The 16,287-nt window shown below is 37.1% G+C and overlaps 1 protein-coding gene across 2 annotated transcripts in view; it reads left to right on the top strand.

The window, feature by feature from the left end:
- Window positions 1-16,287, top strand: part of LOC126278124 (low-density lipoprotein receptor-related protein 1) — a 688,899-nt gene that overhangs the window by 438,953 nt on the left and 233,659 nt on the right. For both annotated transcript variants that reach the window (XM_049978010.1, XM_049978009.1), the window contains 3 exons: window positions 2,546-2,719; window positions 7,461-7,706; window positions 14,626-14,826. In XM_049978010.1, the coding sequence (XP_049833967.1) occupies window positions 2,546-2,719; window positions 7,461-7,706; window positions 14,626-14,826 (621 nt within the window). The remainder of the gene's footprint in view (window positions 1-2,545; window positions 2,720-7,460; window positions 7,707-14,625; window positions 14,827-16,287) is intronic.

Below are 16,287 nucleotides of genomic sequence, written 5' to 3' on the forward strand. Positions count from 1 at the left end.
CGATGGAGCTCCGTATGCCACGGCAAACTGACTGACACTGACGGCGGCGGTGCACAAATGGTGCGCAGCTAGCGCCATTCGACGGCCAACACCGCGGTTCCTGGTGTGTCCGCTGTGCCGTGCGTGTGATCATTGCTTGTACAGCCCTCTCGCAGTGTCCGGAGCAAGTATGGTGGGTCTGACACACCGGTGTCAATGTGTTCTTTTTTCCATTTCCAGGAGTGTATATCTCGTGTACTGAAGCTCCAGAAGAAAATTACCCAAAATATGTGCACTGCACAGCAAATAGAATCATGCTATCCATTATTACAGAAACAAAGAATTTTGACTGTCCATTCTCTGTACATATACGAGGTAATAATATTTTTACACAACAAACCGGAATTGTTCATTAGAAACCAATTTGATCATCCATACAGTACAAGGAATAAAGATAATTTTATGCTTCCTGCCCATAGATTGAAATTATATGCTCAGTCCCCACAATATATGGGCATGAAAGTCTACAACAAACTTAAAGGCAAAAACATTCTAAACATGGAACTAAGGATACTAAAGAAGAAGCTACATGAAATTCTTATACACAAATGTTGTTACTCATTAGAAGAGTTCATGGAAGATGAACTGATAATTTGAGCAGAATCCAACTGCAAATTAGCATTATATTGTGGTTAAAAAAACAATTGTCCATTATCAAGAAAGATATTTACCTATGCTGGAAAATAAGAAAATATAGACACTGCTACATAGACTTAATATAGTTTTAAAAATTAGTATTAGATTCTAGTTTGTATTTTTGATGTGTCTCTTGCACCATAATCACATGATTTGTAAGTGTATGTTATGAGACTAATAAATCACAATTCACAGCTCTAGGTTGATGAATATACTTGGGTTGCTATATCTTCAAAAGAAGGTAAAAAGTAAGAGTACTCAACTTATTTGGAGTAAAACACACCATGATTTCAGCTCTGAGGTCTTGAAAGAACTACAGTTTTTCTTTTGCTGTCAATAAGCAGTTTAAAAATGTACAGATTTAAAATTTAGGGGCAGCAGCAGTGAGAGGATTGTCGTTGCAAAGTTTAATCAGCTTAGAAATACACGAGGTACTGGGAGTTAGTTGAGACAGATTTGTAAGAAATGAAAGTGGGCGGCCAAGAGACTTCATACAGTTTTGAAGTGACATGTAGCCATTAATTGGAAGCTGTTATGGATTCTGAAGTGGAAACCAACCAATGGAATGTGAGAGGCACATAATCATAGAATTTTGGGTAGAGACAGAAGTTTTCCTGTGTGAAAAGTGGTACATTGAACAGTTGGATCTAGAGAAAGATACTTCTAGAGCAAGGGCCTCAGAAATGATACCAAGAAACACACAGTGTTAAAGGAACATGATGTGTTAGCCAAACTCTATTTTAGCGAAGGCATGCTTGCAAAGGTACTGATATAATGTGCTTGAGAGATGAAGAGTATGCAGAACACAGAGCAGTGCTTACTGGCATAAATATATGAATCTGGATATTGCTAAAAGCACATTTCCCTGCATTTATTTGTCTGTTGTGTCTTTTAAAAACCGTATTTGTTGAGGCAATCTTCATATTTTGGTGATGACAGTATTTTCTGACTTTCACCACTGTTTATTTTCCATATTGATTTTTACAATACACCTATTGTAGAGGATTTATCACAGTCACGATGCAAAGAGCTTATATTAACTGTGGTGTCTAGGAATTTTGTTAATATAACATTTTATTTTATTTTAAGGGAACAAAGATTTACAGCTTTTAAGAATAGAAAAAAAATCTTGATTGGCACAATAGCTCTACCATTTTATTAAAACCACCATTTTTGGTTAAATAACAAGACATTCATCCAATCATGATCATGTGTATTTAGATTAGTGTTGTACCTTATGTTAACTCCCCAAAATATGGAAGTCATTCATCATCTGCGTGCAAAGATATAGGATATAATACACTCTAAATGTTATTTTCAGCCAACATCTCTGTGCATTTCCACTGATAATTTGTAAATGAAAACTTTGTTTGAGTTACCTGGAAGATATGGAGGAAAATGATGACATTTTCATGATGTGCAATTATAGCATATTTAATAGCTTTCATAATTTGAGGGATTATGTTTAATTTTGGCACCTAATGTATGCATAAACCAATACATTAACTGGGTAAAGCACCTGGCCAGATTCTGCCAATGCTTTAGTTTATGAAGTTAACTATGTGTAAATGCTGTAGCTGAATATTTATTAACACTTTTATTTAACTAAATGTATGTAAGATAGTAGAAAGAGACAGGAGAAGGAAAAAAAGAGAAGTGTATTCTGCTTTGTAATGCGTACATTGTATTTATGTTACTGTGTCTTATTCAGCATTGTACTGCCTTGTGCTTACCTCTTTCATTCATCATTTGCTATCCTCACTTGTATAGAAGATGTTTTGTTTTTCATGCTATGACCCTTTTTCCTTTTCTTTACAATAAACAAACATTTCTCAAAAAAATGTACATACCAAAATTTAAAATATTTCAGGAAATGTGTCCATGGCTCCAGCTACTACTACTGTATCAAGTTTGTATGGATCACCCTATGAGTGTGAACATCCTAATAGAGTGTGTGATAACAATACTATATGTCTTCCGGTTGAGTTGCTCTGTGACGGGAAAACACAATGCCAAGACGGGTCAGATGAAGGCATGCGTTGTGGTATGTATTAGCATTTAAAATGTATGTACCAAAATTTTATTCTGAAAACAACTTCATGTTTCCTTCTTTGAATTTTTCTTTTGGTGTAACCTTCTACTAACAGTTATTCAGTGTCAACAACATTTATGTAGAAGTTCTGTATTCACTGGAACACAATTACTAAGGAAGCAGATATTGCTGTATGTATCTCCTAAAGTAACAGTCATCAGTAAAGTTGATAATTTGAGCTCTGGAAAGCATAGTTTTAATGTAGACTGTGTGCTCTCTTCTCCTCTGCCAACTGTAAGAAGACTGAGAATATATTGTGAAATTCAAAATGTTATTTGCACTTGGGATTAGTTAGAAATTCAACACAGGATCTCAGTTTCTTTCTTTTGGCACATCATATTTCTATTAAATGTTGAACCCTGCAGGAGCTCACTTGAATCCTTCAGAAGTATGGTGAAGACATGGAAATTCATTGCACTTATTAATGCCTTACTACTGTTTACTGTAGTTACTAAACCAACAATTTATAATAAAAAGCAAAATAGTAATGAGATTCACAAAATGGAGAAGAAGTATCAGAATAGGAATAGAATATCCTTTCTGTTCCATGAATGCTTTGAATATGAATAAAAGCATTAACTCGAAGTAAGATCAGGGTTCAGTGTCTTATTGAACCAAGAGGCAGAGTCCAGATGACACTTTCCATTTAGACATATACAGTCATTTTACTGCAAGGGTGTAACAAATTCTTTCCTTGTTGTGAGCATGTTTCACACTTGTTCATAGTAGAGAAGAGATTGTACATAGCTGTTGTTTGCTACCCCAGTGCCTTTTATTTGTCTTTCATAACTGATGAATTTTGTTGTGAAATCTGCTATCTTGAATTCTCAGTGTATTTAATTTACATTTTTGCTGTCATCCTAAAGTGTGTCTGACAAGTCCCCATATCACTGGCTTAAAACATTGTATTGCATGTTGTAGTACTTGTATGTAAGAACTATATATCCAGTGGATCTGTTTGTGCACCACTGTGTCTTACTCAGAGATCTCCATGTCCACCTAACATCTTGCTGAGTTTTGCTTCAAGAGGCTTCCTCAAGAGTTTTGCAAAATTCTTCACTGATGTTGAGCAACATAGGACTTCCCCATAATGAGTTGTCTGGCATGGCAAGGTCGGGGCTTCATGCTGACCATTTCAGTGGTGAAGGAGATGTTGCTGAACCATGCACAGTCCAGTGCCATCAAAAGTGTTCTAGGGACTCGTGCATCTAAATAGCAAAGTGTGTTGCAGCTCTGTCTTGCTGTAGCCACACATGATCCATGATTTCTTTGTCTGCAAGCTGAGGTGTTAACCATGTTTGTAACAAGTCCAAATAAAGATTTCCCTTTCACACACCCTTCCAAAAAATATGGTCCCAACCAGTATTGCAATGATTTATATTATAATATAAGGGGAGGGGGTCTTTTCTAATTTTCATACATAATGGTGATTTTCTGTAGAACATAACATCATATCCTTCCTGTGTCAACTGCAATATGTCATACATTGATCATAAATTTACAGTGTGAGATGTGGCACTTGGAAATTGTGCCAATCGAGCACAGCAACCTACCACTTGAGGTCGTCTGATAATTCATTCCTAAACATTGGTCTAAATACTTTCATTTCCATTTTTTTTATTTATTTTTTTTTTTTTTTATGTGATCATCTATTGTTGACTGCGGAACTTGAAGTTCAGCTGCTCTTTTAAAATAGGTTTCACTGGATACTGTTTAGAAGATTGAGAGGCATACATTTCCTCTTGCATTTTCTTCTTCTCCTTTTTTTCCCCACTCACTGCACAGCCTGTCTTTGCCACTGCCTCGATAGCCATAAATGTTAAGACAGTTCCTTCTCTGGGCTTTCCTTCACTGCTTTAAAATGTGGAAGGAGAAGTCCTATTGAACAGAATCATGACCAGTTGTGAGACAAGAGTTTCCTATGATAGAGTGAAGACATAACAGCAGTCAGTGATGTGGGTCATACCAGCTTGCTCAACAAACCAAGAAGACTATGCTATATTTTTTCAGCCAGAAAGGTTAATGCAACTGCTTTTTTTCCTATGCTAAACCAATTTTGTTCGTAGATTTTACAGAATGTGGGAGAAAAATCAATTCTGCAGCCTTCTATGAAACATTAACAACTGAGAACTTAAATGACACAACAAAATGGATCAATTATTGAAATAACATGGTCTCTTGACTACTAGTGTCATGTTTTTGCATGAAAATATTCTGCCACTCTCTGTCCCGCAAACACAAGAATTGTTGTATCAGTTCAAATGAGAAATTTCTCCTTATGACCAATGATTTCCCTCTTTATATGTACATGATGAAGTTTGTCTCCAGTACTTTGACTCTGATGAAGGACTTAAAGATGCTGTCACAGGCTGACGGAAATCTCAGACATCAGAATTTTATGCAAAAACACTTTGTCAATTTCTAAAGATACATGATAAATACTTAGATCTGAATGATTGTATTGTATGTAAGTAATACAAAGGTCACACATTTTTATTTGTGAGACATACAAAACTGTTCTGCAACATTGTCATGGCCATTTTGAGCTCTTAGCCCTTTCATCAGGTGTAGCTGAGATCTAAAGTAAATTGTTAGTTAAGTTGCAGGCAGGCACAATTAAAAGATACTTAAAAGATACATAGAGCTTTCAGCCACAGCCATCATCAACAAAGAGAAATTCACACCATTCATACACACAAGCAAGCACACCTCATGCACACATGACCGCCAATCTAGCAGCTCAGGCCGGACTGCAAGTATCATGTGGGATGCAAGTACCAATCTAGAGGAGGCGGGGAAGGGGAAGGGATAGTACTGTATGGGTGAGGGGAGAGGTGAACACTGTCTGGCAAAGTGTGCAGGAACTAAAATGCCAACTGGTGCGGTGCCAGGAGATCGTGGAAGTGAGGAAAAAAGGATTGAAGAAAGATGGGCGGGCGCAGTGGCATTGGGCAGCAAACAGAGAGGATGGGAGATGAGAATGGGGAGGAGATGATAGTACAGATGGGGTGGAAACTGTTGGTTGGAGGGTGTGGAGACACTATGTTACCATAGGTTGAGGTTGGGATAATTACGTGAGCAGAGAATGTGTTGTAAGGCTAATTCTTATCTGTGCTGTTCAGAAAAGCTGGTGGTGGAGGGAAGGATCCAGATGGCTCAGATAGTGAAGCATTCATTGAAATCAAGCGCGTTGTGTTCAGCTGCATATTCTGCTGCAGGTTGGTCTACTGTACTCTTGGCCACTGTTTGACAGTGGCTATTTGTCCTGGTGGACACCAGGTGGTTGTCATACCAATATAAAAATCTGTGCAATGATTGCAGCTGAGCTGCTAAATGATGTGGCTGCTTTCACAGATGGCCCGTCCCCTGTTGGGTAAGGTAAACCTGTTTGTAACAGGAAGTCGTGGGTGGATAGATTGAGCTGGTCTTGCACCTGGGTTTCCCACAGGGACATGATCCTTGTGCCAAGGGATTGAGATTGGGATTAGTGTAGGGATGGACTGGGATGACAGGGGGTTGGGTGTATGCTGGGACAGCACTTTAGGAGGGGTGGGAAGCATCTTGGGTAGGCTGTCTCTCATTTCAGGGCATGATGAGAGATAATCAAAGCTCTGGTGAAGGATGTGGTGCAGTTGTACCAGTGTGGGATGGGACTGGGCGTTGAAAGGGCCACTCCTTTGTGGGTGGTTTGGGGATGGTGGATGGATTGGAGGTATGAGGGGGAATGGAACATAGCATTTTTTGTTGGCTAGACTGGGGGTACAGCCTGTCTTTGATTTTGTAAAACAATATTTGTGACCTACTCCATTGAACAATTAAAAAATTAAAAAAAAAACCTGAAATTTAGAAACTAAAAAGCAGAAGAAATAATTTAAAAAATAGCCTACCTAGCAGTAGTAGGATGTCATGTCCATGTCCAAACAACTAGCATGCAAACTTCTGTAACCGGTGGACCATCATAATAACATTCCAAATTGTGGTTGAAAAGAACACCAACTTTCAGACACAGCAGATGGTGAGACTAAGACCCTGAAGCCATTCTAGTGTACAGCAATTACTGTCGTATAAGACAAAGGTGTTTTTTGAAATATTTTCTAACAAATTTGCATTACTAATGTTGCAGTGCTAATGAGACAAACTGTTTCACCGAAATCACAAACAAAACATTTGCTGTTTGTAACGTCACTTCCCCTGTTGTTTTCTTTCTGATATTTTTTTTTCCAGTGTTAATGATAAATTTGTGGCTGGAAAATTCAGAAATATGTGGCATGGCATAAAAAGGAAATTACAGATTCAGTGAAATTACTTTAAAATTGGAGTTAATGCTTCTCAAATTTATGAATTCACTTTGATTATATGAATTACAACATTAAAATAGTATTAAATTGTATGGCACAAAATTAATTGACAATATTTTACCATGGACAGTATAACATATTTTAATATAGTGAATAATTTGTTTAAATTCAACATTCATGAGCTCATTTTCAGGTGCAAAAATTATTGTACAGGGACATTCATTATTCCAGTTTCAGGCTAAACACAGGATCTGTCTTTGTATATGGTTAATTTTATGTTCATTGTTGAGGTTGTGGATATTATTTGTTTTTTTTTTTTTTACAATTATATTTTCCAATCCCATATTTTCTGGGTGTAGTTTCTCACCTTGAGCGATTTCTGTATATATTTTCAGATGATCGGATGTGTGATATTCAGCATGTCTGTACACATACTTGCCATAATGCACCAGAGGGCAGAGTTTGCTCCTGTCCTGCAGGAATGTATCTACAAACTGATGGTTCTACATGTTCCCCATGGCATCCTTGTGATATGTGGGGAACATGTTCTCAGCGTTGTGAGCAGCATGGTTCCAGACATAAATGTTCCTGCGAACCAGGCTATGTTTTGCAGTCTGATGGATTCACATGCAAAAGTACAGGTAAGTTTCAAAATGCTTTAGAACAAATATATGAGGATGAGGTTGTGAGTTACACTTTTAGGAAATTTAAGCATCACGCATATTGTTCTTAAAGATAAAGAGTTACGTAGCCAAATTACACATCTTTATAATTTCAGTTATATTACTTGCAAACAAAGATTTCTTCCCCTGTGTACCAGAATGGAAACATTTCCTCATACAGACGATTCTTCTATTATCTAGAAACAATCTGCATTTGGTTTTATGTAGTTTTTGGAAATTTGTGGTAAGGTCTTATGGAACCAAACTGCTGAGGTCATCAGTCCGTAAGCTTACACACTACTTACTCTAACTTAAACTAACTTGTGCTAAGGATGACACACACACCCATGCCCGAGGCAGGATTCGAACCTCCGACAGGGGGAGCTGCGCAGACAGTACAAGATGCCTGAGATCACGCGGCTATGTAGTTCAAGCAACAGTTTTCTTAGAGAGATGAAAAGAGAAATATTTTTTGCATAAGGCATTATTTTTTGAAGAATTTACTGTTAGTGATCTCAGCAATTTCCAGAAGACATAGTGTGATGTCTATGAATCATAACACATTAAATAAATCTTTGTAGATACACATTTGGCAGAAAGTGGTAGATATCCAATGACCACAGTGTGAGACATTTAATAATTCAAAAGTTAATGGTGCTGATAACGTGGCAGTTACCTGCTCGCTCACTCAGTTATGATCCTGATTGATTGGGGAACAAGATATTATGTTCATTGATAGCCATTTTCTCCTTGTACATTATATACAACTGAACAGCATAAATGGCTGAGAAACAACAGGTGTTTGGCATGTGGAGCATGCAACTGAACATCTCCCGCACCACACATTCTGTCACAGCCGAGTTCAAGACATCAGTCTGTGCTGAGCTACAATCACATCAACATTTCTCCCAACAAGTGTGAATTTTGAAGCATTATTCATTTCATGCAAACAGAAAGGAATAGTGCAGCAGAAATTCCTCAGAGAATGAGCTGAGTGCACGGAGAAAATATTAAGTGATGATTTTTGTGCATGGATGGTGTTGAAAAGTTAAAGATGGCCAAACTGACTTGCGTGATGAAGGGACTCAGGACACAAGTCTGTCAATACAAGGGACCTTCTTCATTGAGTTGATGAAATGTTTAGAAAAAGCTGTAGGTTAACTGTAAGTGCTTTGTATATGGAATTTCCAGAAGTTTCAAAATCTTTTTCATATTCTATTACTATAGAACATTTAGGTTACTCATTTTAATTAATTGTCAGCAACATTTTATAAAGAAGATATTGGAAAGCCAGTCCACAGGTAAGACAAATGCCTATCATTGTGATAAGTATATTGAAAAATAACTGTAAGTGTAGAGTATGGCAACCTAAATTTGATACAAAATCACAAAAATTGTCTGTATTTTTGAAAGAAAAAGATTAACTGTTAGAGAAAATTATATATGTTAGACAATGTAAGCTATTTTAAAATGATGTTTTATTTAAGTCTTTAAAGTTACAAATGTGGACTAGAAAAAATAAAAACATTTTTTTGGGTCAGAGTTCTTAAATATGGCGCAGCTGGTCCAAAATATGATACACATGGGCTGTTGTTATGTGCGCTGAAGATAGAAAATCGAGGTCTTAAAATTGAGGGAGAGAACACAAGAAATGATACAGATGTGTAACAGAGATTTTTCTGGGATATTTATGACATGAAATGTATGTCAAATTGAACTACAGAAATTTCTTAATTCATTTTTTTCTATTTTAAATAAAATAAAGTCAACCATCAATGGGTAGAGATTGTTTACATTTACACGTAATATATTGACACTAATACAAAAATAAGAGATGTGCAAAAGAAAATCTCTGTTGCACTCCTCGCCCTCCCTTTTTTTTCTGTTAACAACAATTGTACTGAAACTTCCTGGCAGATTAAAACTGTGTGCCCGACCGAGACTCGAACTCGGGACCTGTGTCGTGCTTCGGTAGCTCAGTTGGTAGAGCACTTGCCCGCGAAAGGCAAAGGTCCCGAGTTCGAGTCTCGGTCGGGCACACAGTTTTAATCTGCCAGGAAGTTTCATATCAGCGCACACTCCGCTGCAGAGTGAAAATCTCATTCTGGAAACATCCCCCAGGCTGTGGCTAAGCCATGTCTCCACAGTATCCTTTCTTTCAGGAGTGCTAGTTCTGCAAGGTTCGCAGAAGAGCTTCTGTAAAGTTTGGAAGGTAGGAGACGGATACTGGCAGAAGTAAAGCTGTGAGTACCGGACGTGAGTCGTGCTTCGGTAGCTCAGTTGGTAGAGCACTTGCCCGCGAAAGGCAAAGGTCCCGAGTTCGAGTCTCGGTCGGGCACACAGTTTTAATCTGCCAGGAAGTTTCATATCAGCGCACTCTCCGCTGCAGAGTGAAAATCTCATTCTGGAAACAATTGTACTGTTGAACATGAAACGGATTCCTCATTTGATATTTCCTTACTGAATAGCTACTTCAGGAATCAGCAATTTCCCTCTCACATCGTTCTTTCTAATAAGAAATTCAAAAACTATTTTGTCCTTATTATCAGACTCTTGGGTCCTAACTTCTTGTTCATTTACTAATAGTTTTTGTGTGTTATAGATATATCTGCAGCTGCGTGAATTCCTCTTTCCTCTTGAAATTTAGACAAGTTATAATCTTCTCCACCTCCATGTGCTAGGACAATTATTACAATAGGATCTGGTGTAGATTCTTCAAAGGGATTGACATCATACGTTCTGTCATCACTCTTCAGAGAGATTTTGGCCCAAATATATATGCAATAGCTGATCCCTCCTTCCACCTTTCTCCAAATTTCACCCAATTAGAAACTAGATTCATGTCCCATGTGACTGAAGGGAGAGCTACATGGTAGTGAAACATCATTTGTGTTACCACTCTTTTACAGTGTGGAAAGGCAGTAGGTCATCCTTATGTTGCTGACAAAGTGAAGTGGCACAGTGGTTAGCACATTGGACTCGCATTTGTGAGGTCAAAGCTTCAAATTCCTATCAGAGGTTATCCATGATTTCCCAAATCACTTAAGTCAAATAGTGGGATGGTGCCTTTGAAAGGGCATTTCCATAATCGGAGTACGTGTATTCTGTCTCCAGTGATCTTGATGAAAGGATGTTAACCACTAATATTCTTTCCTTTTTTATGTTACTAATAGCACTGCCAACATTAACTTCTAAGAAAGGCCTTGAATGAAAAAAAAATGGCGTTTTGTAAGGTAGGAACTTGTATTTCAATTACCTTCAACGTGGGTTCATAAAGTATTTTTCTAGTGGAAATGTTCTAATACTGCTAAGGAATTTTATACATGGTACAAAGTTTTCCCTTAATGAGTAACTTCTCTTCTACAATTTCTTTGATATTAAGATGCATGCATCATTTATCATAATTCACAAAGTTAACTTTACACTTTGATCTTCATAAAGGTTAATAGTTCCAGAGTATTGGATCTGAAGGGATTTTTGTAACTAGGGACAGCCTGAGAGAAATGTCTTTACTGTCTCACTGTTAGCTGTTTAAATACTGCAACCATCTCGCTAATGGACCCAGTGCATTCTCATTCTGTAATTTTCAACTATTCCTTTCTCTCCTGGCCATCAGTTCTTTGTTATGGTCACATCTGTTTCATTTACATCAACTGCTACATATGTGCGGTGAATATTTATCTTGGCTCATTCATGATAAATAAGCTACAAATCCTGTATGCCACGTCATACTTTTTCAGGATGACCATTCTTTCAGTTATGCAAGTTGCCAATTCTTTCCATTTAGTACTTTCTTCTTGCCCTCACATATCTCATTAGATCCTTATGTTGTTAATTATCTCTTTATATCATTGACTCATTTGTTTTCCATTCTTCTTCTTGGCACTTGATTTTAATATTTTATTTCATCTCATTTACACTTATAATATCCCTCCAAAATTCTTGTAGATATGAGAAGAACATTGGCTTTGTTAACTGTTTTTATTAATTTTTTTTTAAAACAAATTCCATATCTTCTCCTTATTGTAACTTCTTCATTTTCCTTTTCTCACTAAATATTTAAATAAAAGAATTATTTGTTCTAAAATCTCATGGCCCAATCATCAATTACAATAAGTACAGTTTTTCATATTTTAATACCTTTTCGTTCGGTCAGTTTCATCTACATCTACATCCATACGCCACAAGCCACCTGACGGTGTGTGGCGGAGGGTACCTTTGAGTACCTCTATCGGTTCTCTCTTCTATTCCAGTCTCGTATTGTTCGTGGAAAGAAGGATTGTTGTTATGCTTCTATGTGGGCTCTAATCTCTCTGATTTTATCCTCATGGTCTCTTCGTGAGATATACGTAGGAGGGAGCAATATACTGCTTGACTCTTCGGTGAAGGTATGTTCTCGAAACTTTAACAAAAGCCTGTACCGAGCTACTGAGCGTCTCTCCTGCAGAGTCTTCCACTGGAGTTTGTCTATCAACTCCGTAACACTTTTGCGATTACTAAATGATCGTGTAACGAAGCGCGCTGCTCTCCGTTGGATCTTCTCTATCTCTTCTGTCAACCCTATCTGGCACGGATCCCACACTGCTGAGCAGTATTCAAGCAGTGGGTGAACAAGCGTACTGTAACCTACTTCCTTTGTTTTTGGATTGCATTTCCTTAGGATTCTTCCAATGAATCTCAATCTGGCATCTGCTTTACCGACGATCAACTTCATATGATCATTCCATTTTAAATCACTCCTAATGCGTACTCCCAGATAATTTATTGAATTACCTGCTTCCAGTTGCTGACCTGTTATTTTGTAGCTAAATGATAAGGGATCTTTCTTTCTATGTATTCGCAGCACATTACACTTGTCTACATTGAGATTCAATTGCCATTCCCTGCACCATGCGTCAATTTGCTGCAGATCCTCCTGCATTTCAGTACAATTTTCCATTGTTACAAACTCTCGATACACCACAGCATCATCTGCAAAAAGCCTCAGTGAACTTCCGATGTCATCCACAAGGTCATTCTCTGTTAGTTCTGTATAAATTTTCCAGATGAGCTAGAAACCTGAAATTTTAAACATAACTCAGGGCTGGATGGCAGTACAATATTAACTTCTTTTGTGTCAGTCTGTTGGTAGGGGTGAAAGTGGGTGTGAAAGAGGCTGCCACTGGAGAAGTGCACATTGTGCATCAGTGACATTTCCCCCATTTGCTATTCCAGTCATTAATGATTTTTTGATATGACGATTGCTGGCAAGATGCTGCGTGGGCTTGAATATCTTTAGTTTTATCTCCATGATCTTTCCACGAGATATATGTAGGAGGGACCAATAAATTGACTGACACTTCTAGGAATGTATGCTCTTGAAACTATAACAGTACAGTATGCCATGATGCAGAACGCCTTTACCAGTAAAGGATACCATATTATAGAATGTCTTTCTAGCAGCATCTACCACTGGAGTTGGCTGGCACGTGTGTGCAAATTAAATGAACCTGTAAAGAAATGCACTGCTCTTCTTTGAGTCTTCCCTATTTCATCTATCAATCCTGTTTGGTACAGCTCACAGGCTGCCGAGCAATAATCAATTATTGGTTGAATGAGGATTTTCTAAGCAATCTCCTTTGTTGATGAACTACGTTTCCTTTCTTTGTATGCACAGTACTTTACATTTGTTAATGTTGAGTCAGTTGCCACTCCATGCACTAAGTGCTGATCGTTTGCAGGTCTTCCTGCATTTTGCTACAATTTTGTAGCATTTTGTCTTTATATACAACAGCATCATCTACGAAAAGTCTCATGGACCACTTGACGTTATCGATTAGGTCATTTATATATATTGTAAAAAGTAATTGTCCAATAATACTCCCTTGGAGAGCACCCGAATATTGGAATGCATTCCAGGTGGCATGTGAGTGGACAGGCTTGACTGTGGAAATAGAGAAGGGAAGGGGGGGAGGAGCCAGAGGAGATAAACAGTGAGAGGGGGAGGAGGAGATACTAGATTCTCATCAAAATGTTTAAAATCCATTGAGAAATTACACACAGCTTATGAATTTTTGATAGCTGAGACATTACTTGCAAGATTTGTGAATTGTAAGATGTTACATATTTTTAATAGAGTTGGATATTGATCCTAAGAGAGACATGTACCTTTTGATAGTAAAAAAAAAAAAAAAAAAAAAAAAAAAAAAATAAAAAAAAATAAAAAAATAAAAAAAAAATGTTCTGAGCATTGAGCATGCAGAAAATAATAAGTACAAGATGCATGTGTAAACTTCTGTGAATGGTCTCAGAAAATAAAGAAACAAGAGCTACAAAAAAATTTCTTTACTGACCTCCAGAGTAATCACCATTATCTACCACACCCTTCTGTAATTGGTTGTAAAGCTGTTGGAAACCATCAGCAAACTCTTCTTGTGGAATTGCTCAAAGCACTATTGTCTTGCTTTGTTGGATATCCACAGAATCTGCATGCTCACTTTTGTTGCCAGTTATATGGTGGTTGTTCTTCAACACCCTCTTTATTCCCCATATTTGCACCAGCAGTCTTTTCTTTTTTTCACAGGCTTAAACTAGCCTTGAAAGGGTTATGGTTAGCAGATTTTGCACGTGACCATGGTGTTTCTAGCAATTCCACAAGAAGTGTTTGCTGACAGTTTCCAACATCTTTACAACCAATGACAAAAGTGTTTTGTAGCTAATAGTGATTACATTGGAGGCCAATAAAGGTATTTTATTTGTAACTCTTGTTTGCTTTACTTTTCCATTGCACTTTGTATTTAGTTAAAAACTTAAATTTGTTTGATGATTTATTAGCAACTGTGTGCATTTATGGTACCTAAGGCCTAAAGGTGTTGTTTGTCATCCTGTTTATGTTTTCTCATTTTAATTATTGTTGCAGATCCAGCTATTCCATATGTGATCTTCAGTAATCGTCATGAATTACGAAGTGTTGACCTTAACACCTTCAATGTAAAAGCTCTCATAATGAGTTTGAAGAATACAATAGCATTAGATTTCTTTTATAAAGATAATACGAGTACTATATTCTGGACTGATGTAATTGATGACAAAATTTACAGAGGGACACTTATTGGTGGCTGTAAGTAAATCTGTATAGTTATTTTTTAATAGTGGTAAGTCCCTCTTATCATGGTGTTTGAGTGACCCCTCCATCCTTTTTAACCCTCCCTGATCTATCTCTCCCTTCTCCACAAAGAGAAGCTAATAGTCTGAAACATAGGATAATGCCATCTCTTTTGCTTTTGCATGTGCCTGTCAGCAGTAATTAACATTTTTAATTGAGAAAGTAATTACTGGCCAGTAATTTCTCGATTGAAATTTTCTTTCATGCTTTTTGTAATAATCTCATTGTGTACATTTGTACTTAACCCTTGGATGCAAGAGTGTTTGGAATGACGTTAATGCATGATGGAGGCCTCAGAAGCCGCATTGAGGTTTCCATAAAAATGATTATTTCTCAGCTCCATTACATTATTTATTATGAAGTCCTACTATTACAAAACATGTCTATAGATAGTTTAATTAGAAAAAAATTTAAAGAAAAAGTGTGGACCATAATTTCAATGGAATAAGTTTTAATTTAATGAATATGAATTGTATTATTATTGTATGCAACAACTTTTATTGATATTCAAATAAACTATGAATCGTACATTGGAAAGGTACATTGCAAATCAGTATGCATAAAGCATCCAGATACAAAATTGAAAGAAATAAAATGGCTAAGTTGCATGTAACATGCGCACACGAAAATTGAGATACACAGCATATTACACAAATACAGATTAGGCTGCCTGTCACAAAATTTTGACATCACTGGAAACGATCTTCACAAAGGAGCACACTATGTTCATTGCATGCATTGTTAGAACATTTTGAACAGTAGTGAGCAATTTTCCTTTGCGGTTCATGTGGGCACAAAAGCATCTTCTTCTGGGCGTTTTTCTTTGGTTATTGATATCCATTTCCTGGCACCTTTTGATCCCACATCTAGCCAATGCTCATATGACATTTCTTTGCAAATTTCGAGTTTTGGCTCTGGACTGCATGTGTGGATTAATAAGTTGTAGGGCCAAGTCTTTCAAGGAAAGCTTCCTTCTATGTGATTTTCCATTGTTATGTTCAGGATGTTGTTTCATGAATGAACAGAAAGCATTTATATCTGCTGCATCCATTACATTTGCCTAAATTACAAATAACCATCTCCTTGTCTGTCTTTTGCAAGTGTATGTATGTACTTTTTGATCAAAAGAATCTACACTTGATTTTGTTTTGTTATAAAATAGAATCATTTGTGGTTTCTTCGCTTATGAGTCTCATCAAGTGTGGCATTGTGATGATGGAACTTAGTAGAACCACACTCTTATTTTCTTTGGTGCCTAGCTCACAATAGTCAAATCATCTGTGAATCCAAATGTTGAAGATAAAACCTCTTACATGGTTTCATTTTACGTGGATTTTGTTGTTTGTTATGGTGAAGAGAGCTGACTGCTGTAATTTTATCCTTCAATAAATCTTGAAGCATGGAAGCACTGGTAAA

Source organism: Schistocerca gregaria, chromosome 6 (assembly GCF_023897955.1).
Source record: "Schistocerca gregaria isolate iqSchGreg1 chromosome 6, iqSchGreg1.2, whole genome shotgun sequence".
NCBI classification, from domain to species: domain Eukaryota; kingdom Metazoa; phylum Arthropoda; class Insecta; order Orthoptera; family Acrididae; genus Schistocerca; species Schistocerca gregaria.